This window comes from Python bivittatus, unplaced genomic scaffold, assembly GCF_059951505.1.
Source record: "Python bivittatus isolate LINGU-HERP-01145 unplaced genomic scaffold, Pbiv_v1 ctg000080_np1212, whole genome shotgun sequence".
NCBI classification, from domain to species: Eukaryota; Metazoa; Chordata; class Lepidosauria; order Squamata; family Pythonidae; genus Python; species Python bivittatus.
This window is the reverse complement of record NW_028277035.1, coordinates 31,419,529-31,442,537: the sequence shown is the minus strand read 5'-3', so window position 1 is coordinate 31,442,537 and position 23,009 is coordinate 31,419,529. Positions and strand designations below refer to the sequence as shown.

General features: G+C 38.1%; 2 protein-coding genes across 5 annotated transcripts in view; one reads left to right on the top strand and one right to left on the bottom strand.

Moving 5' to 3' along the window:
• SEC24A (SEC24 homolog A, COPII component) overlaps positions 1-12,217 on the bottom strand; it is a 55,254-nt gene extending 43,037 nt beyond the window's left edge. The window contains exon 1 of one of the 3 annotated variants that reach the window (XM_088133760.1): positions 11,324-12,217. Coding sequence is in view for 2 of the 3 variants with exons in the window: in XM_007421879.4 (XP_007421941.2) it covers positions 4,501-4,585 (85 nt within the window). In the remaining variant the exon portion in view is untranslated. Of the gene's footprint in view, positions 1-4,500; positions 4,677-11,323 lie in introns of those variants that run through there. The other 2 variants (XM_007421879.4, XM_007421880.4) reach the window with 2 other exon arrangements.
• Positions 12,218-12,242: 25 nt separating this feature from the next.
• Positions 12,243-23,009, top strand: part of SAR1B (secretion associated Ras related GTPase 1B) — a 28,418-nt gene continuing 17,651 nt past the window's right edge. Inside the window, exons 1-2 of one of the 2 annotated variants that reach the window (XM_088133761.1) lie at positions 12,275-12,395; positions 16,153-16,261. The gene's annotated coding sequence lies outside the window, so the exon portion shown is untranslated. Of the gene's footprint in view, positions 12,396-16,152; positions 16,262-23,009 lie in introns of both variants that reach the window. The other variant, XM_007421882.4, reaches the window with a different exon arrangement.

The window sequence follows — 23,009 nt, the reverse complement described above, 5'->3', positions numbered from 1 at the left end:
AAATCCACATATTTCAAAAGCTGCTCTGGATCCCCAAATGCAGCCTAATAAAAACTATTCAACCAGTCAAATCATGTATAATTTAATTGGCCAAGCAATTCATGTACCAAGCTCTGGGTGATAACCAGATAAAATTAATGTGCTCCTGCAAAAGATAGCAAACAAGACCTGGGGAAGGAACAGCCTTCTTCTTCACAGTTCTTGTACATTTGCACATGGAAGTAGGAATCATTTCCTCTCAAATTTTCTGCAGTTTGAAACAAGAGTCTGAAACGGATGGCCCTCACTTCACACACATACAGCCAGAGAGAACCAGAAGTATGTCAGCAGCTTGTATGGCAAGTTTCTCAAGCCCACAGCTTCAAGCAGGCCAGGTCTAGGGGCAGCTGCACTTCTAGCCCCACACTGATGCATCCTTAAGCCATAGCAAACAAGAGTTGTGGCAGTAGGTCCTATCCCTGCTTGCAATTTACCTCAATCTAAGGCTAGGAGTGCAGCTGTCCCTTGACCTACACCCTGTGGATGCAGATGCTTCTCACCCTATAGTCACAATGAGGAGGAGCTGCAGCAACAGCGGGCACAGCAGGCTCTGGCAGTGATGGACTTGTCCCCTTATCCTCCCAGGGTGCCCAGCTCTGGTAGGACAGAGGGACCCGGTCTCCCCCACCTAGATTTTCATTGCTTTCCATTGCAACAAAGTCTGTCCTGCAAGCCTCTGGCTCTATTACTCTCCATGCAAGAACCATTCACCACACACCTAGCTCCAATATCAATAACAACCGCAACTGTCACGGCATAGCAAACACGGTAGCCAAAGTGAAATGATGAATAATGATGGATAAAAAACAATTTAAACTAAGAAGTCAAGTTTAAAATTACATTGTACAAGTTTTCTTAAAAATTAACATAAAGATACAATGATGAACATAACTACTTATAATATTCTATTCTGCTTTCTAATATGGGAGTGAGAAATGTTAACAGGCTTGTTAACTGACTTCTCTGTAAAAGTGCAAAGACTAAGAAGGTTAATGAATAGAGAATATGAGATAAGAAAATAATTTGTACAAGAAGAAAGAATCTACGCAAAGAATGGAGAACAGAATACAAAATGAAACAAAAAGGGAACAGAACACACTACTGCAGCCTCAAGGATTTGAGGAATAAGTTTCTCATCCAAAGGTATATTTAGTAAAAATGAATAATATCAGACGACCATTAATAAAACTACATTTGGGAATGTTTTAATGAAGTTCCTATACTGTGGGTAAGACATCAAAATCTGATATTTTTGACTTTATACATCTAAAATTATACCTATCTTTCTCAGAATTCTTAAGACCATTTATTCAAAGTTATATCAAAGAAGAATATAATTTTATTAGAAACTACTATATTCTAGTGAATAAATTGTGATTTAAATTAAATTCAGTCTTCCTGACTATGGATTTAGATCACAATATAATCAAATTCATCTGGCTAGAAGCCATTATAATTAAATCAACCAAAATAAGAACATAGAGAATAAGTATAGCATGAGCAAGTTTAAATTCAGGACCTATAAGGAAAAAATAATAATTACTAGAAATAGATTTAAAATACAATATCTAACTGATATTGAAATTGCCACGCAGGGGCACCACAGCCAAGTTTCTAGTTTTTCAAAACTGTAGCAAGTCACACTTACAAGTACCCTAGGTGGAGGGATGGATACTGGTCACACTGTGCCAGTTCAAACATCAGATTCTAAGATGTGCCATTCCCATATAACTAAATACAGCATCAAATTATGTAACAAGTCTAGACCACATCTCCTTTGCTGTAAGTATAAAAGCTTAAAGGCTTCCATCATTCTATACAATACCCATAGAATTTTCAGGATCAAAAGCCATTTCTCCACATAGAAAATGGCTAATAATGGCAGGGCATTGTGAACATAAATTCTTCCTATTACCTCAGAAACAAATTGGACTTCCAATTATGACTCTTTATGCCACTTTAGTTTTCAAACCAATATTCAACATCAGGAACTAGGGAAAATAGCACTAATAATGTTATGACTTAAAATTTACTCTGATGCTCAGAAGATCACAGACTGGGATTTCTGCTACATACAATTCCCAATTCCATTTCCTCTTCCTTTTCACACAGGACATCAGATCTTGTCTTCAGTTTTATGGAGTGACAGAAATGTGATTCCTTTAAATAATATTAGTGAAATGAAGTTTTCAAACAGAAAATGAATGCTGCCACTCTCCTCTATGGGTTGAAAAAGCAGAAGGGTAAAGCAAGAATAGGTAAGCCGGAAACAGAGAACCATGGTTTACTATTATGTCTAGCATAAGACAAACTTGTTTCCTGTTTAGGCCTACTGATTGTAAAAACAGGTGGAATCTATAAGAGCTAAGTCAAATTCCTTAATTCAGAATTACCTATATTTAACAACACTGTATTCTTATATCAACTGGTCACCTAATATCTTCTGTACGTATATTGTTCTATTTCAAACTGCAATTTATTCAGAATGACTGCCTTTGTGCTACAGAAGCTGTGCGTGATTTTGGTAAACCACAAACCACATCCAGAATCCTGTGCAAGAGATTCAGATTACCTGGGATACCATATCAGCTGAAAAATATGAAAGTTATAATTATAACGAATTATTTTTGAAGTAGATATTTTAATTGACAATATTTAAAATACTTTAAAGCACAAATTTTAAGATCCTCCAATGCTGTAAATCATCATTATACCACATAGACAAACTAAAATATCTGAGACCTATACAAGTCTAAAATTGTTTCAGCTAAAGATAATACACTGTACCATGACTGCATTTTCATCAAGACCAAACATATTGTTTAAAAATCACACACCATACCTATATGTGAGTCTTGATTGATTTGCAAGATACCAAGAATCTAAAGGTCAAATGCTACTCTTCCTAAATCAGAGTTTATAACACTATAAACAGTACTGTTGGCTTGTATTCTTCCTACATCTCCACTTGCTGCCCATCAGCTTCAGTGCAAGATCCTGTCACATTAAGCTAAAGATTTATCATGTCATTCCGGGCTAACTTTGTGTTACTATCAGCTTATAATTCAGGATACTCATATTAATTTAGAATTCCACAGTTCAGATGCAATAGGAAAGTCTCACATAATGTAAGCTATGATCATTAACTTCAAACTGGTGTAATAAAGGGGGAAGAACAAAGTTCTATACTGTAGAATCACAACTTATGGAACCACAGATTACCTAGTTTCAACTTTATAAATAACAAAATTCTATCCCATTTTCACAACTCCTGTAGGTACTAACGTAACTTCTTGATTCTCTTCCTAGACCTACAATCTTTAAAAAAAAAAAAACAGAGAATACAAATTGCTATTAACATCCAACTGCATAACTGCACAGTGAACCAGAGCTAAAGATTGGCTATTGCTTTACTTTTTCCAGAAAAATACACAGGTATGCACACAAATGAAGCACAGTTTATACAGTTCCCCAACCAGTCTCAGATGCCAGTTTGGGCTCTACAGAGAAGGAGAAAAAATTAAACAACTAGTCAGATGAAAGATCTTTTGATTATACTAGTGGAATTAACATTTTAAACCAGGAGGTTTTGATTATTATTCACTGCATTCTTTACACCCACTGATCACAGAAAGAAAGCAGCATCCATTCTGTATGTAATTCTCTTCACAACAGTGCTTTCTTTTTATAACTGGAGAGTATTTTCGCTGCAGAATGCTCAGCTGGGAAGCGGTCTCAGAAGGGTAATTGATCAATTAACTGTACAGAACAGAAACATTCGCGACTTTTGTGGCATTTTAAACCGCTCGCATATCTTTTTCAGAGACATACACTTTCTCGCATCTAGTCAATAATTTATAAACCACAACATCTGACCCGCAATGATGTGTAAGCTTTTCAGGTACCGCCATATATTCTGCTACCCATATTTAACGTACTTCTCCCTCTGGGAAATGCTTCCCGTGTCTTTGTATTAAATTCTGGGAATACTCTCAAGCGGCACACATTTCATTTTTACGAGTATCACCAGGGAGCGGTTCATATGCCTTACGGAGAGCGTCAATCACTACCGTGCCCCCAAGTCCTCCTAGGAGCTACAAGTGCTGCTGCTGCTCCTTCTTTTCCCAGGACCTCCCTATTACGCAGCGCCTTCCAATCACGGGTGCAATCGAGAAGGGAAACCAAGGCCTTAGGATGCAAGCGAGGGAACCTGCCCAGCAAAAAGCCCGTCGTCGCCTCGAAGAGCCCTTCAGCCCTGCGAGAGGCGACAACCGAGGGTCGGCATTCGCCGCCGCCAACACGGACTCTCCGCGCTCCCGGCCGTGCTGTCCCCCAGCGGCGTGGCATGACTGCCCCGCGCCTCGCCGAGTACAGCCCAGGGGCACGCAAGATTCAAGCCCATTATACAGCGCGGCGGGCCGGCGGCCCCTATCATCACCCAGGTGCGGCGGCCCCACTCACCATTGCTGTACGGCTGCTGCTGCGGTGGCGGTGGCTGCCCAGTTCTGTTCGGGCTGCTATACGCGGGTGTTCCCGGCTGGGCCATAGCGACAGCGAGAGGATTGCTACGCGGGCGTCTATGAGCCTTGCCCCAGCGCCAAGCCCAGAAGGGGAGGCCCCGCTGTTACACCGGAAGAAAGTAAACGAGGCCGCGCAGGCGCACTCGGTACACGTGGCACTTCCGGAACGGAGGAGCCCGCATCCATAGGCGGGGCTTGGGGCTGAAAACGGTGGCCTTGGAGGTGCGATAGAGATTTAAAGGGGTACTACCGTGGGGACGTCATCACTGGCTGATTTTATTTTAAAATCGTTGAATTGACAGACAGGATTCAGTTATGTGTACGCTCACCCCGATCAGAGCCTAATTTTAAAGAAAAACCGATCCATAGCTGCTCGGAACTATTAATGCGTAAATAGTGCGTCTTCTAGGAGGCAGAGAATGTCTTTTCTTCAATCCTCGGAAGTCAGCTAACCCAGAGCTTGTGGCACCTTTGAGATTTAGTATGGTGTAAAGTTTGGTGACTGCAGTCAAATGCATAAAGCGTTATGATGTATGTAGGCACCCACGCACATCAGTTGCAAAATTATAAAGGGAAGAGCTTTAATTAAGGACAGCTATCTAAAGTAAAAACCACTTTGGCTCCTGGTGGTTTCATAGGCAGGTCTGTGTAGGGTTTTCTGGCAACAGTACAGAAGCAGTTTGCCATTGCATCATCTGGGATGATTTTTCAACTTTCCAGTGTACCTTATGCTGCAACCATGGTTTTTCTTAGATTTCTTCCACCTAAGCAGAGCTGACATGGCTTAGTTTTGTGACATCTGCAGTGACATCTGCAGAATCTTGTACTGTGTTGCAGTACAAGTCCCAGCTCTTATGTACACAGAGAAGGGGAGGGCTTCTTTCACAACACCACAACACTGTTTTCAATTTTCTTCCCCTCTCTTGCCCTTGCAGAACCCGCTACATTTCAGTCAATGTCAGCTAGGTGACAACTTCTAAAACATGTATTTGAAAAGATAAAAGAACGGTCCTTTAAAAATTCCAGAAAAGTTTGATACTTTTAATCCAAACAGTATGATTTTTAAAAAATGATACCTTAACCGTTCTAGTGAGGAAAAAGATTAATGGGGAAAATTATAATGGGGAAAATCAAAGCAGCCTGCTTGGCACTGTGTACTTTGCAAAAAATCATCTCCTAGACAGAACCCCCCCCCCATAATTATCTTCACATTCTGGCCATAGTCCAGAGTTAAATTATCTTAAACCTACTGAAGTCAAGGTTAAGATTTAAAGGGATTAGTATATCAAATGGGTATTCTAAACAAAACAAATGCCTTTTGTAATGACAAACAAACAACTCTCTGGGATAGAAATGTGGTTAATAAATAAATACATAGATGGAGCATCCTGTAGCCAAACAAATAATAGTATGTATGAGATTTGTTTTTTGGGAACAAGAGTGAGATATGTCACCACTACTACAGCACAATGTCCATCATATCTAAATTTGCTTATCCTGAGAACAGGGTGGGGAATAGACAACTAGAAAATATAAAAACTGCACGACCACACCATCCCTAGAAACACCATTAGACTCCCACCAGTCATGTGCCATTTAATGAGAAGATTCACTGATAGTGTCACATCTTCACCATACACTCACTGAAGACACCAATGGCTGCTGTTTGCAACAGAGCACTGAGAAGAGACAGACCGAAGTTTTAACTTCAGCAGGAAGAAAGTGTAAATATAGCCCCATTAGCTTTTTGGGTACTGGGAGCAGCAGCAATTTTGGGTACTGGGAGAAGACCTCCACTACAATACCTCACGGGACCCAGGAGGAGAAGCACGCCTTCTCTTTCACCACACCTGCCCTGGGGAACAACATCCCCCTCAAAATTCAGATGGCCCCAACCTGCTGGCATTTAGGAAAGCCATAAAAACCTGGTTCTTCTCCTAAGCACTGGGCCATGATGTCACATGAGCCTGCTTTAGCTGTGTACTATGAGAGTTATTTGCCCCCAGCACTGTGTGTATTGACTTTTAAATTGTACTGTGATTTTTTTTAACCATCTGAAAGCCATCCAGAGTTGCTTAGTAAGTAGGCCATCATAAAAATTGAAGAAATGAGTAGAAAATCAAGCCTGTACTCCAAATAGTATAGAGAATTCGTTATTCATTCTACTATAGTTAACCAATCTTTCTGATGCAATCTACAGTAACCAGCATGACAATCCTGACAATGTTGCTTCTCAGGACAGACCTACTGGGTAGCACCAGCAAGCCAAATACTTAGCCTCATCATCTCTCTCCCAATTCCCTGCCTGTCTGCTTTCCATACTGGCAACAATACCCATTCTACAATCCTCCTTTTACAGGCCAGATAAACTGAATGAACAGAGGGAGAATCAGTGTTCTTGAGCTCATCAAGTAGCCCTTTCACCTGCCCTCACATCTTCAAGTCCTATCTTGAAGCCAGGTCCTACTATGGTGGAAGAAAGAATTCCATCCTCTCTATCTCTCCCTAGTAGCAAAAAGCTTGTAGAGGTTGGGATAGAGACACCCATCTGCTGTTGGTAGATTTAACAACCTGACAGCATCTAGGAACATCCCACTCATTGTTCCTGATCAACATTGTTGATGGGCCTCCTATTGACCCACACAGAGAGAGTGTTGAATGGATTCTACACCTTTGGGAGGTGCATGATACAAGGTGAGATATACAACTGCCTAACATCTGAGTTATGGTCTCTATTGTGTTCATACCTTATGTGGAATAGAGAGCTAGTTTGGTGTAGTGGTTAAGGCATCAGGCTAGAAACCAGGAGACCCTAAGTGCTAGTCCCAGTTTAGGCACAAAGCCAGCAGAGTGACCTTGGGCCAGTCACTTTCTCTCAGCCCTAGGAAGGAGGCAATGGCAAACCACTTCTGAAAAAAAAAACACCAAGAAAACTGCAGGCACTAGTCCAGGTACTCACCAGGGGTCAAATACTGACTCAAAGGCAAAAAAAAAAAAAAATGGTATGGAGTGCTGCGTTACATCACAACCTATGTTTTATTATGGTGACATGGATATGGCAGCAATGATTTTTGGCTTTTCATTGATCTTTTCTATTCCTTCAGACTCCAATGGGAAAGGCTTTCATCCAGAGCTGTTGTTGACTGAAGTGTAAGTGTGTATAGAAGATACAGCATCATTGTGCTTCTTTGGGATCCTGATGTTCTGCCCAAGACTATGCTCCATTTCAGCTATTCCAAGATATTTTCACATATATTTTCAGTGGAAATACAGTTCCACTAGTGGTGTCTTCAGTTATCATGTGGTGACAGCTTAGTGTAGGCTGTCAGGATTTTATCTTATGACTTCAATAATACAAGAGAGTAAGCTCTACTAAATTTAACAGCTACTATTTATATTTATATTTACATTTATATATTTATATGATATATATATCTATCTAACTCATAAACACCTGTAGGCTCACAATGCTAAGAAATACATCCAAGAACTCCAGATCTTGATGAATCTGGTGCTCACAAATCAATTAGAATCAAGGCATTGAATTCATACATTGTATTAATCCGTGGTCTCTCAAATCTTGCTTTATATTAAATATATATTTACTTCCCTGGCTCACATAATAAATTAAGCCATAAGCCATAGTTTGCAAACCACAGTGGTTCAATTCACACCATTCTAGGAAAGTCCAAATGAAGCAGAGGTTGAATGCAATGTGTTAATCACAGTTCAATAGTTCAGCTTACTAGCCAAAGTCACTGAAGAGGTATATTTCCTTCCTCAACAAATTTACCATGGAAAGAAAGGAAGAAATAATAGAAAAAGAGTTATAAACTTACAAGATGCTAAGTAGATGTGCCTACATTTTCATAAATTAAAGGATTTGTGCAACAAAAGCTTTGATGGGAAACACCCTCAAACTCTGAGCCCTTGTGATTTTTCTTATAGCTAATTAGAGAACTGTTTAGAGAAATAATTCTGAAAGCAGAATCACAAGAAAGAAACTGGCACAAGCTGCAAGTAATTTCAGCAACTTTTAAAAATCTGTCAGCATTTCTTTCCTCCGTGATTTGGAGTTGCTATAAGAAATAACTAGCTAATAACTAAGCAACTTGGGTCTATATTGCTCCTTCAGGGGTTTAACGCATCTTTTAATGTATCCTCAGCTACTTGAAGATTTTTCCTTTTAAAAAGTAAATGATTTGGGGGAAAATCATCTGCTTCTCAGGTAAATGCAAGCATTGTAGAATTAGTTTCAGGTCTTGGACAGACTTCATCTGATTTTTGTGTTGCTGATACTCCATAAAACGTAGACATTGTAACTGCTACCCATCCTTTTATATAGTAAGAGTACACTTGTTCTTAATAGCAACTGTTTCCTGATGTGCTAATGAAAGCTACTTTTGCAGCTTTGCAAAAAGTATAATACACAAATATTGAGGGTGATTTATCAATTTTCCCTTGCTATTGCAAACACAGTTGCAAAGCTGGGGTTTTAAATAACATAATGTTCCTGAAGGATACATGGAATTTAAAATATTCTTTTTTCTGGATCAACATATAGAACTGTCCCTTACTGCAGAAAACGTGAGCTTCCATATTACATGTATCGGAGTCAAAATATCATAGTTATAGTCAACGTCTTCAGAATAATTGATGCTGTTGAAGGTACTTGCCATATGATTAAAGTTATACTAATAACATTAGGAGAGCTTTTTTTGTGTGGTGGAACCCCATTAATGGAATTCTCTCTCCAGAAAGCCTTGACTGGCACCAACATTAGCATCATTTTGGCACCAGGTGAAGACCCTTCTATTTTCCCAGGCTTTTAAATTGGTTCTTAATTATATTTTAATTCATATTGTTTTAGAGTATGAATGACCACATTGCTGCTGCCTAGTTTTTATGGTGTTTTCATTTTGTATTTTATTTACTGCATATGTTTTTATTCATATTTGTTCATTATTGTAACCTGCCCAGATAGCTTCAGCTACTGGGCAGTTTAAAAATTATAATAAATAAATAAAGTTCCTGGGTCTATTTGGGGAGAATCTGTTAAGAGTTTTCTGTTTTTCAGTATGTTGGATCTAAATGTGTCTGCACCTAAGAAATATATTAGTTTTAATCCTGAAATTAAGGCGGCTGTAAAGGTGGTTGAATAACATACATTTGCTCTTGTAAACATATTATTTAATAGGCTTTGAGGACTAATCAATATTAGATTTAACAGATTTACTAAAGTGTTTTTTTAAAGTAAACTAAGGCTAAACTATTTATAAACATTTACTTAGGAATAAGTCCCACTGAATATAGTAATACTTAATTTTGAGAAAACATGTATAGGATTCCCAGTTGAAAAAAATCAGAGTGGTGACCAACTGAAATTTATTTTGGATAACAATATTACAACTCTATCAAAATATATTATGAAATTAGTTGTGTAAATCACAGTAGGGGTTGGATTAAATGATCTGGAAGGGCCATTCCCAATCTTTTGATTCTATGATTCTGTAATAGAGTGTGAAATTACACATTTTATGAGGTATAAACTAGCTTTCTGTGACACTGTGATGCTAATGAAACAGAAATTGAAAACTCCAATTAGTTAGTAAAATCATCTCATCTAAATATGTACAATCTTGTGAACAAGAAAGTACAACCTCTGAGTTCTATGGTTTTACGTATCAGGAAATTTATAAATTTTTGTAAAATACATTATGACATGGTGTAATATGTCATGTGTTGTTATTCATCTGAGGTTGTATTTACCTACTTTTGAGAACTGCTAAGGACCAGATGATTTTTATTACGTCCTGATACATAAAACCATAGAACTCAAAGAGGGTGTACTTTCTTTTTCATACGACTGTATTTATATGTGTGTTATTTCAAGCTCAGAAAATGAGTACAAGGTTTAGAACTGCATAAATAAGTTATATCTTAAAATTACACTTTATGATTTCCAATGTTATATAAATTGGGCTTTTATGTACTATAGTCTTGCATTTCTAAATTGGTCACAGCGTCCTTTACTTTGTCTCTATATAACTTCTATAGGAATGTTTAACATCACAGTAAAAATGCTGATACAGACAGTCCCCAGTTTAAGAACAAGTTCCATTCCCAAGGTCTGTCCTTAAGTCGAATTTGTATGTAAGCCATAAAAGTATTATTGTATAATACTGCATACATAGTATTGTCTGCTTAACTTGAACCATTGGGTAGTTAACTCGAATAATTGTGTATTTAACTCAAAGTTTGCTACAGTAGACTCCATTCTTAACTATGGGTCATCTATAACCCAGGCGTTCTTAACCCGGGGACTACCTGTATAAATATCAGGTTGAAATTGTTCTTGCTCCATAATTCTTTTCTAAAATTAACAAAATTGTTTTTAAAAGCGTTTGGCAAATTTACTTGAAATATAATGCTTCCTTCTAGATTTATAAACTTCTGTTTGGGATTGTTAGATCTAGTATTAGCTCAATTTCATCCAAACTGGTTGAACAGCATGCTTGCTAAGCAAATCTGTATTGGTGATAGAGCTGACTTCAACTATCTTAGTTGTTTTACAGTCAGAGAAAATTCTACAAGACACGTTTTTATTCAGCAGGCAATGAAATTAATTGTGGCATAAGATTCCGCATAAGATGCTCCTGTGAGCGCAAGAAACAATGGGTAGAGGCTTTACAGAGGGAGATCCAAACTTAAAATAAGGAAGAATTTCCTGACTATGAGAGCTATTAAGAAGTGGAATAGCCAACCTCCTCGAGTTGTGGGGGCTCCATCACTGCAGGTTTTCAAATAAAGCTTAGACAGCCATTTGTCTGGGATGGTCTGAGGATTCGTGACCTGGGCAGAGGATTGTTTTAGAAGACTTCCCTTCTAAACTTGTAATTGTGTAAGTCTATAAACTGGAGACATAAAACACATTTAGTGAGTCAGCATGGTTTAGTGGTTAAGATGTTGAACTCAGAGCAGGGAGACCCAGGTTCTAACGCACCCTTGGCCACAGAAGGTCATGGGTAACTTTGCTCCAGGCATCCTCTCTCAACCCAACCTACTTCAAAGGGTGCTTGTTATGGGAAAAAACAGGAGGTGGGAGTGAAATGTATGCCGCCTTGAACTTCTGAGTGAAAGGCGGGATATAAATTTAGTAATTAAGCTTTTAAGGTGCCACAATACGTAGCTATTTTGCTGCAACTGATTTACTCTTCCCCACATAGATATTAAGATGCTTCCATATAAAGCATTTATTAAGCAATTGTCATATACCTCTTCCCCTTTTCATTTTTGTTTTTTATAAAAGAGTAAAGACATAACAAGATAGATGTTCATAGACAGGTCCTCTGGAAGTATCTTCGCTGCTACTAGGTTACCAGCAGAACTATATCTATTTCGTTCCTAAGATCTACTTATCTGGTGCTCTCGAAGGTCTAAAGCACTGAGCCCATGTTAAATAGATTGAATTGCCCGATGTCCTTCCTGAAACTCTGGAACATGTGCAGGCGGCGGGCGGGTTGGGTTGCGAGAGTAACTTGTGCGTTCACCCCTTTCCATTTCAGCCGTGAAGAGCAAACCCGGAGGCTGACCCCCGGGAATCCCCCACGGGGGCAAAAGAAGGACTCAACGCCGCCGCCTGCGCTGGATTGCAGGCGTGAGCGAGCGGCCGGTCGGCCAACACGGCCCGGAAGGAAGGAAGGAGCCGTGTAGGGGCGGAGCGGAGGAGAGGCATTGAGAGCAGAGCAGAGGAGAGGAGAGGAGAGGGGAGGCCTCCACGCCGCTGTGTCGGTAGCTGTGGATGAAGGGGTGCGAATCTCGGGCTCTGCACAGCGGGTGAGTGGCGCTGGCTCGGCTCGGCTAGGAAGCGATTGGCAGTGGGCTGGCGGGTGGCCCTTCTGGATTTGTTCCCCTTCTCTTGCTCCCTCTGACCTAGCCTCGATCTCTCTCTGTATTATCCGCTCCCCCGCCCCCCCCCCGCCCTCCAACCTCTCTTTCGCTTGCACGCATTCCCCGTCTTTCTAGCTTTCGTCTTGGCCGCTACCTTTACTTGTATCTTTTGTTTCCTTAGATTTCCTTAGAGACAGATTCCTCCCCCCCAAAATTGTGTTCCTTTTCTTTCACATTCCCTGAATTTTCCCCCGTGGTCAGCTTATCTCCATAACTCTCCCCACCACCATTACTTTAGTTTGTGCTGTGCTGTGCTGTGCGAGTGTGTGTGTGTGTGTAAGAGGGATACCTATGTGGCCCCATGAATATTCAGTTTGTTTATAACCTTCCCTAGGTAAATGAGCACCCTGTTGTAGGAGGGAAGGTGGAGGTTAAGTGAGTTGCCCAGTTGTCACAGGGTGAGTCAGTACAAAGAGAGATCATAGGTGAAACTAGGTTGGGGATTTGAGCTGTGTGCTGGCCCATATCCACCTCTCATTACGAGCCACTGTTAGAGTACAGACTGTGTGCTAAGTGCTTGTCAGTTTCTGTCTGTCCTAGTTCATCTTAACAAACAACCAGGTGAAGTAGGCAGTCCATTTAGAGATGAAAAGCTTCAAAGTAATTTGCTCAAAGACCTCATGAAACCCTCACATACACTAAGTTTTGAAGGTGGTGAAAGACAAACTGCTAAAATTGGCAAATGCTATGCACATCTCATTGAAAGCATAATTTAAAATGCCTGTTAGCAGTTTCTTCTGGCTGATCATTATTAAGCAATAAGCTACTCACGAGCTTCCACTGCTATGAAGCAAACAACAGATACCCTTGAGAGGAACATGAGTTGTTTGAAAACTAGAATTGCTTCTTGGCTCGTGGAAGGCTAATACAGTGAAACTGCGTTTAAAGCAGTTTTGAGGTAGCGCTTAGAAGAGCAAGTATATTATCTTTTGTGCTTTCTTGCCCCAGATCCCATCAGCAAGTTAGAATGAATACCTTAATTGAGGTATGATACTGTTTTTGATTACCTAGATTAGAATCTCTTAATAAAGTTCGATTATGATTCTCTCTGGCTTCTTCTGTCATGTCTGCAGGCATCTGAAGTATACATTATAATTGAATTACATTTCTAAAACTGCTTATACCTGGGGGTAGAGTACATTATATTGCATTTACACCAAAAGAGGACAAACTTGAAATGTAAGACCATCTTGTACTCCCCAGAAAAGGAGGATTAGATAGAAAAAAGGCTGTAAACACACCCACATTTTTATTCACTGCCCAGTTTTCCTTCTTTGATGACTAGGTTGCCAGTTTCCCCTCAGACCAATTCTGGAGACTCCTCCCACCCCCAGAAAATATGTGATGTGACACATTTGTACGTGTGTGCGTGTGTATATATGTATGTGAATATATGTATATATGTATGTATGTATGTATTCTAAAAGGGTAGGGCCAGAACAAAAGAAAAAAATAATTAAAATGCTGGCTATCGATTAAAATTAATTGGATGGAAAAATCTGCATCCCTATCTGCATTTACACACACATACCCACGCAAGTCATTCTGTCACATACAAACTCCCATCTGCCCCTTCACACACAGAAAAAAAGACTGCATTGAGTTCAGTTAGTCTCAAGTATGCATATTCTGCTGCTGTGCTAGAAATGGATGTGTTTAGCCCTATTTACTTGGTATGGATGGGGAGAAGTAGAGAAGAAATCCTTGGGGTATTGATTTGGTTTTTCCTTTTCTTTACAAACAACAAGTTGATAGAGGCCTCAGTCCTGGGCTGCCAACACAACAGACCTAGGCAACCTTCATATACTAGGAACCATTGGATTCAGTGGCTGTTGTTTCCAGATGAATAGACTTAGGACTATTTAACCTTGTACAGTCAACAGGCTAGCCCCACCCTTCTCACATTCCTCTTCAACCATGAAGGATCCTGATTTTCCAGAGTCTTCATTTGTAGGGAGAGCCTTCATTGGAAAGAAGAGGTTCTCCCTGTCAAACATCTTCTATTTCAGGACTAACATATTCTGCCTCCCTTACAATTACTGTGTACTTCTAAAAGCATTTCTTTTTACATTCCCAGGGAATGTGAGATGACAAGCAATTATTTGGGAAAACTTGCCTTCCCTTATTTGCTTCTAGTAAGTATGCTTGCTTATAACTAGGCTGCTCAGCTCAAAAATCTTTTTTTTAAAAAAAAAAACAAACCTATTGAATTGTTAACACATATGACTGAAATGTTTTTCCAACACCAGCTGTTAGACTCAGGATAGACACTTTGTGAAATAAGGCTTCTGTCACTCATTTCAAAGTGGATATGGATATCCAAGATTACCTAATACAAATTTATTGCTTCAGACCATGTTTCAACTCTCTGGTGTCTGTAATCAAAATTTAGTTGACTCATCCCTTTGTAGGTCTATCAGCAGTGAAGAGGTGCTGATGATATATTAGTGGATTGAGTACCATGCCTGGTATTAAGAGTAATTTCAGATAAAAATATTTAGAAGAATTATGAACTTATGCATATAGCATAAAAAATGAAAAATATGTAAGGACTTTCAGTACAGGAGAAAGCCAGAAGGCTGATTTTAAAAACATGTCCATTCATTTTATCATATTGTATATATCATACTTAGTCCTGGATATCTTTTGTCCTGCATATTTTTTAGGTAAGGAGACAATCATTTTGTCATTGTTGCAGAAATGAAGAAATACTAAAAAAAGTATTGCTTTTATACATTTTGTATTCTATCAGTTATCAAAATGTATACTTAAGTACCATTGGGTTTGACTCCTGGTGACTCCATGACAAATTCTTGCAACCTAAATTTGCTCCAGCAATATTCCATTGCCATTCTAAAGGTAGTCTTATAATCTCTTTAATGCCATCCATCCACCTTATCTGTTATCTTCCCCTTCCTCTACTTCCCTCAACCTTGTCAGACATAGCTGTCTTTTCTAATCCATTATCTGCTTGCATCATATGCTCAAAATATGTGAGTTTCTGCTTGCTGATCATCATCTTAGAGGAATAATCCATCTTTATTTGATCTAGGATTAGTTGATTGGTTCTTCTCACAGGCCACAGTACTCTTTGTATCCATCTCCAGATCCATAACTCAGAGCCCTCTGCCTTTCTCTCTTTCTCAAACTTTCACAGTCATACATTACCCCTGAAAGATCATTGCTTTAACTATTCTGATATGATAATACTTACATGGACTCTGAAATACAGAATATGGAAATCTTGCATCTGTTTATGTAAATTCTGTTTTAGAGGTTTTGTAAGTGACATAGATTAAATTATGCAAGACATTATTATGTAAAAGTTTCATTTTGCTATACAGTATTGCACCGTAGGTTGGGTATGAAAGTTTCGTTTAGATCTCATAAACTTCAAGGATTTAATGAGGTATGAATGGCAAATTGTTTCCAACTACACAAGAATCCCCTGGGTGAAACTCAAGTATGTCAACTCCAAAAGTTTAAATTTACCTTAGTTAAATAAAAATAATATTGTTATTACCATATTAAATTATTTTTAGTGTCCTCAGCATTACTGCTTCACAAAACAAATGCATCTTCTCCCCCAGAAGGCTTCTGATATCAACTGTAAGAATGATATAATCATAATTTTGTCTGGCAGAGAAGGCATGTTGCGGATCCTATCAGTGAGAGAATGTTGACTGGCGGGCCCTAGGAGGAGAGCCTTCTCTGCTGTTGCCCCTGCCCTGTGGAATACTCTCCCCCCAGAGGTGAGGCGGGCCCCTACCCTCCCAATTTTTCAGAGGGAATTGAAGATCTGGCTCTGCCAACTTGCCTGGGGCGAGGAAAGATACAATCGGTCCTGGGGGTGCCTGGCACCTTGACGATGCTCCCTGAGTTTAACACCTAATTAACATCTGCCTCTTGAAAGTATTATAAAGGAAATGTGTTTTTAACATATTTTAATTAATTAATTCATATTTAACTTTTTAAATCAATCTTTATTCTGTTTTTACTGTAAACTGCCCAGAGTCACCCTACAGTGAGATGGGTGGTGACAAATTTGAAATATAAATAAATAAATATAAATAAATAAATAATTTTTCAACTGTTATGATACAAATTGTTCTGAAGTCAATAGGGTAGGTGTGTGAAGGTGAACCAAATAGACTATGCCCCCCAAACAGTTTCCGTTTTGGAAGTAGAGTAATGCAACTTGAATGAATGATTAAAAGTGGGCATGCGGTTGTGTTAAAAGGTCAGGGCAAAGACGATACTCCTGAGATGACTAACCAAGGCAATCAAGCAATTGCAATATTGCTTCCAAAGTATCCTTAACCCTCCGATTGCTCAAACGATTAGTGAATCCAAGCAGGGCTTGGATTACAACATACATGCGCTAATATTTCTGGTCTGTTTCATCTAAATTGATGGCCAAGGCAAATATCCAAAAGGGGCTGTAGAAAACAAACTGATACCACTGAACTCATTGGGATTTCACAGACTTATTTTTTATGAGCTGAAATAAAATGCATACTCTTTACTTGGATGGCATGAATCTTGTCCTCCACTAGGTTTTCTGTAGATACAGGCATTATCTTTGTTCTGTGCCTGAAGCAAAACAAAGTTTGTGACCTGTAATACGTTCCACATATTTCTGCCTACAGAATTGGTAGGATCCATAACTCAAATCAGTATAGTTGTTTGGTATCTCCTAATACTGCATAAAATGTTTTCTAGTTTTTTTAACAACTGTATAATGAGTGGGTGGAAGGGACCACATGCACATAACCAGAACTTCAAGGTAAGATTTTTGTAACCCACCACCCAGAATTCTCAGAATGGATTATATATTGACCCACATTTTTTAAAATCAATACTTTAATTCAAGATGAAATAGAACCGATTCATTTAACAGTTTTTCAGTGAAGTTAATCAAATCAAAGTAGATTGTACGTTGCTGAAGAAAGATATATTCAAGATTTGAAGTCCTTAGTTGATAGAAATCTATGACATGACAAGTTATTCCTGTGTTGTTACAATATTAAGAAGGAATGCTAATTTGCAAATAGTAAAAGAGATGGGAATATAGATATGTGAGGTCATAAAAATGCATCTACTACATTTTCATCCTGAATTTAAATGGAGTAAATCTGTATCCATGGCTTAAAACTTTAAATTTGTAAATTAAACTTAAATTACTGACCACACCAGCTCCCTATACCATTAAATGGCATAATGCAGCATGCTATACTTTTTTCCCTTTTGACTGTAGAAACTTAAAATTTCCAGGACTTTGCATCATTGAAATACCTCCACGTAGCAATAGACTTCTAATTATAAAACCTTGAAGAAGTTTGTCATGGAGATCGTGGTGTATTTTATTTGTATTGATGCACAGGTGCATAACATATTTATTACTGTTAGCCACCCAGAGTCACTGGTCTGAGGTGGGCGGCTATAAAAATTGAATACATAAATAAAAATAAATAAATAAATAAGTAAATAAATAAATATTCAAAGAAGTTTGTGAAGCTTTTAATTGAAATTGTAATTTAGCTGTTGCTTTTTACTGAGCTAAATTTGCCCTGCATTGATTTTCAAGGTCCTGTTCAGTAATTCAATTTATTTGCCTATGTTGTCTTCCTTATTCCATTTTTGTACCTGCAATATGTTATAGCTGAATGCTTGGTTAGAAGTTGGTTTGGCTTGCTTCCTTGCTCGGTTGTAAGATTTCATTCAGCAGGAATGCTGCTGCAGAATAGTCTTTCTTACTTACAATACCCCAATCAGAATCATTTATTACTATTTCTACAGTTTCTGGACCTTCTATACTTTAGGGGATGTTATCATCTATAAAAAGTATACTGAATACTGTATGCAAAACATTCTGAAATCCTTTATCGATACATTGTTAGGATCTGTCTGATTGCAGTAGCATTCCTAGCATTTTGTTTTATGTAATTCTGTTAAGCCAGACACAAGTTTATGAAATGCAAATGAATTATATTTTGATGCAAGATGAATTGAAATCAGTTTAACATGATTTTCAAACTGAGCTCCACTAAAGTATATTTGAATCCCATTGATAATAGCATGAATGCTGCCTGAAAGAAAGCATTCTGCAGCTACAGGAAGTTTGGGGTGTATTCTAGCAAACTAGGATTCTATGGAAGATGCAGAGATTTTCCAAGTGTCCTGTCAAAAGAGCTTCCTGAATTAACATACAGAATTATTACTATGACTTTGATTTCATAAAACACCCATGTTCAACTTAACCAATAACTTTCTGGGTTAGCATAGCAAATTGAACTGTAAATTAACCATATGGACTGGCTTGGTACAATATGCAACACTTGGCTAAATATGATTGACGTATCTTTTGAGCATAGCCCATATTCATGCCAATGTAATACTCATGGTCCAGATGGAATGCTGAAGTTCCCTTTGTTTATAATGGTCTCCCTGAGTAGAGGTTCTTTTCAAGATGTGCTCCTCTGAATCAGCTGATAATCTTAAATCTGATGAGGAAACAACAGAGAAGAAAAACTACACTGGAAGTGATGTGAATGGAAAGAATAAGTATTTCAGTACATAATGTTAGTCATGAAATTTATTTAGGAATAAGCCATGGGACAGCTTAGTTTTGTCTTAGTGTGTTGTATGAGCCCAGCCATTGGTTTAGTTTGTTTTATTAAGTCAGCAAACTAGTTTAAAAATCAGGGTTTAGTAAACATGTGAACTATTTGTCCATGCACTGTAAAATCATGCTGGTTTTGAAGCAAAAACTTAGAAATTCTGTTCAACAGAAGTTAATCTAGTAGAAGACAGCCTATAAAGTAATTTGCATGACATATTGCTGGTTGTGTTCCAGCTGTATTATACTGTAGAATCAGAGATGTAGACTTTTACAGTGATAAGAAATACTATTTGAATCTTCATCTGCTCAGAGGGAAATGTCTTACAACAATTTGGAATATGTACGACTCTCGTAGTGGCACATTTTCTCAGGAGAAATCAACAATTAGAATCAGATACTGCTTTGCTAGAAAGATGAAAAAATATTTTTCTGCTTTACTTGTGAACAGAATTTACAGTTCTCTTACTTGTAATGAAAATGCAGGCAGTTCTTGGAAGTATTGAGATTAAGTGAAGTCTAAACTGACTAAAGCTGATATGATTTTTGTAGTCACACAGTAGACTTTAAACTTTCATCTGCCAAGCTGTTTCTAGGTGACTGTTGGCCTGAAATGACAGAATTTCCAAGGTCAGTGGCTAAAGTGCAGACAGGTTGTATATTAACTCTTCCAGTAGTTTAGTAAGCCACTAGGCCATGGTTTGTTCTAAAATTGATTTGTTGAAGAAGCAGCAAGGGCTGGGAATTTAGAATACAGTACACTAAACCAAAACTGACCAAACAATATTATCACTTAGCACAAACAGCCAGTATGTCAATAAATGAAGCTGGTATTTTATTGAGTCTTTTTTCACTATTAAATATGCACATTTTGGAGTTCTCTGAAATTCTTAATCAGGTCAAGAAGCATAAAAACTAGCCTGATAAAAAGTAGCAAACGATAAAATAGTAGATGTCACCTTCCTTTATAATGGTACATATTAACTCCCATTTCTGTGCATCGGTTCCAACTTTGGAAGTAATTTTTCCAGAGTTGCTAAAAAGGGGACCATTGTTAAAGGGACCTCTTTTTCCTTGGAATTGCAGTGATAAAAATCACCACTTTCCTGTTCTAACATATTTTTACATCTTGCATTTGGCTGGCATGATGTAAAAATATTATGAGTTCACACAACCCAATGGGTGGGATAGACTGGGGCTCAACACATTGCAGAGATCAAACCATTCCTTTAGTATGTTGTGTGAACCAGAGGTTGCATCACACTGCCAACATATGTAGAACTCTTCATTCATTCTTCGCTGTAGCTTTGAAGTGACTGAAATACATGTGACAGATGCAGAATGAAACCTAATTTATTAATTTCAGTTATTTGCTACATTTACATCCTGACTTTTCTCCAGGAGCTCAAGGCGGCATCCATAACATCCTCTCCCAGGTTCCCCCCATCCCCACAACCACAATCCTGTGAGATAAATTAAGATAAGAGAAATGATCCTGGGAGCTTCCATGGCTGAAGGAAGACTTAAGCCTGAGTTTCCTCCATCCTAACATTACATCACAGTGATTGTGTTTTCTATGCATATGATCATACTCCTTCATTAACCCAGAGATGCTTGGATAATCACAAGAATTCTTAATTTTTATTGCAGCTTATTTATCACTGCATATGTTAGGTATCGGTGGATCTTTTTGCACTATTGTATTTTTCTCCCATTTCTTTTGGTTAAGCATGATCAGCCCAAATATAGACCCTTTCATCTTGTTGTCTGTAGTACTACAGTAGTCACCAATTACAAAATGACACTTGCATTTTAATCCAGCCTTGTAAATAAGCCTACAGAATTTACTAGTCTGTCTTGGATTAACAGAAAAGAGGTAGAGAGCTTTCTCTTTCCTTTAGCAGTTTTCAGAATTTCAATGCTAAGCCAAGAGGAAGAGAGCCTGGGTTCTGGAGTGGCTACAGCAGGGATAAAACTCAGCTTTGCTGTTCTGTCAACAGACTTACTTGCCTGAGTGTAGTTCTTGCCAGTAGCTCCCAGATGAATATTTAAACCTAGACTGCCCTAAAGGGTCTGCATATATTTACCACATTTCAAACTTCTAAATGTATATTTCTCCCAATTTAACACATTTGTTGTTGGAATTGGAAAAAAGTTCCTTTGTTCATTTCACTTGCCACAACAGGGACAGGCAACCTTCTGCAGTTGAGAGATCGTCATCGTCGTCATCATCATCTTACAGTTTCCAGTGAAAGCCAAAATGGATGGGATGATGACAGATGACATCACCAGAGCAGTGGAATTGTCAATATTCCCCCCTCCCCCATTTTTCTTTCATTGGAGGCTGGAATTAAATCAGATTTTATAGAGGTTGGTGGGAAAGGGGCTATGCCTTCTTATAGCTTAATACATCTATTTTATTTTATTCCCCACTGAAAATAAGTGGGAAATCATTTTGTCATTAATTTTGTGATTTTTGCTGCTAAACTTCAGGCAGATGATTTGGGGAGAGGGCCCTGGGGCCAGAAAAGGAATCAGAAGAACCACATACCACCTTACCTGTTCCTGTTCTACAATATATTTACATTAGCATGTTTTTTCCAATATAGTTTTAGAGAAAGATGACTTTGGGGCTTGCTTAAGCTAAAAAGTTATCTTCAGCTTAATATGACTAGGTTTTAAGAAGTTATTTTCATGTCTGAAACCTGAGTAGTTATTTGCTTCATGCTCTCTGCATGGATTTGTGTGTTACTTGAGAAGATAGATTTCCTAAGCCCCTGTAAGCTTTTTCTGGATGGTATTTTGTTCAAGCAATAAATAAGTCAGATGACGTGTAGGTACTGCTGTGTTTGCTTGTTCTTGACCTTTGCTTTTCAGATGTGTAAATGACAGTTCTTACACATGGTGTTGTGTAACCAAGAGTTCATGTGATAATTGTATTCTTTCATTTTGTTCCCTCATCAGATGTCTTCAATCAATTTTAGTAGTTCAGCTTGCATTTTACAGCATAATCCTATGCAAGCTTACTTGGAAGTAAGTCCTATTAAAGTCAGTGGGGAACTTCTAAGAAAATGTAGGATCATATCATAAGCTTATTGTGCCAAGAGAAGACAACACAATTTCTAATATTATGTATTTGTTTATTGAACTTTATGGGACAGATGTCTCACTTAAAGCTAAGGAGAGATATTATGTTTTGATGTCCTCTTGAATTGTTTACTGGTTATTCTTCAGTATGAGAAATCTCAAACTATAGTCATTAGTTAGATCATCTGAAGTGCTTTATTCCCAGGGAGACAGACACAGAAACATTCTAAAGAAGACTTATTTTAAAGTTGTTGATGCTTCCAAATTATTAATATTTGAGAATTTAGACTGAAATATATTTGTGGTGGATAATGCATGTGTCTGTTTTTGTTCTAATATTGACAGAATATTTTCATCCTAAAATATTGCCAAAGGACCATCAGTAGGAAAGAGAGATGCTTCCTATCAGCCTAGGTTTCAAGCAACACATTACAGTAGGCACAGAATAATGGCTATAGTTAATTTATGATCTTTTTTTTCTGATCATTTGTATCTGATCTGCCAGATATATTTTCTTATAACATATTCCACATTTTTGTAAACCATCTGGAGTCTTGGGAACAAGGTGGTATGGAAATATATGTAAATAAATAAACTTCTCATTCTGTATCATTGGATGCTACTTGTAGGGGTGGGGAGCTATCCTTTTGCTCTAGTAAAAACTTTGCAGTCATTGGTGAGTTTAAAAGGCTTGTAAAAGGTAAAACAAAAAGTCAGAAGCAAGTATATTTGATGTAAGGTTCCAGGTTTTACAAGGTATTATAACAAAGATGAGGTTATCTGAAGTCTTCTTT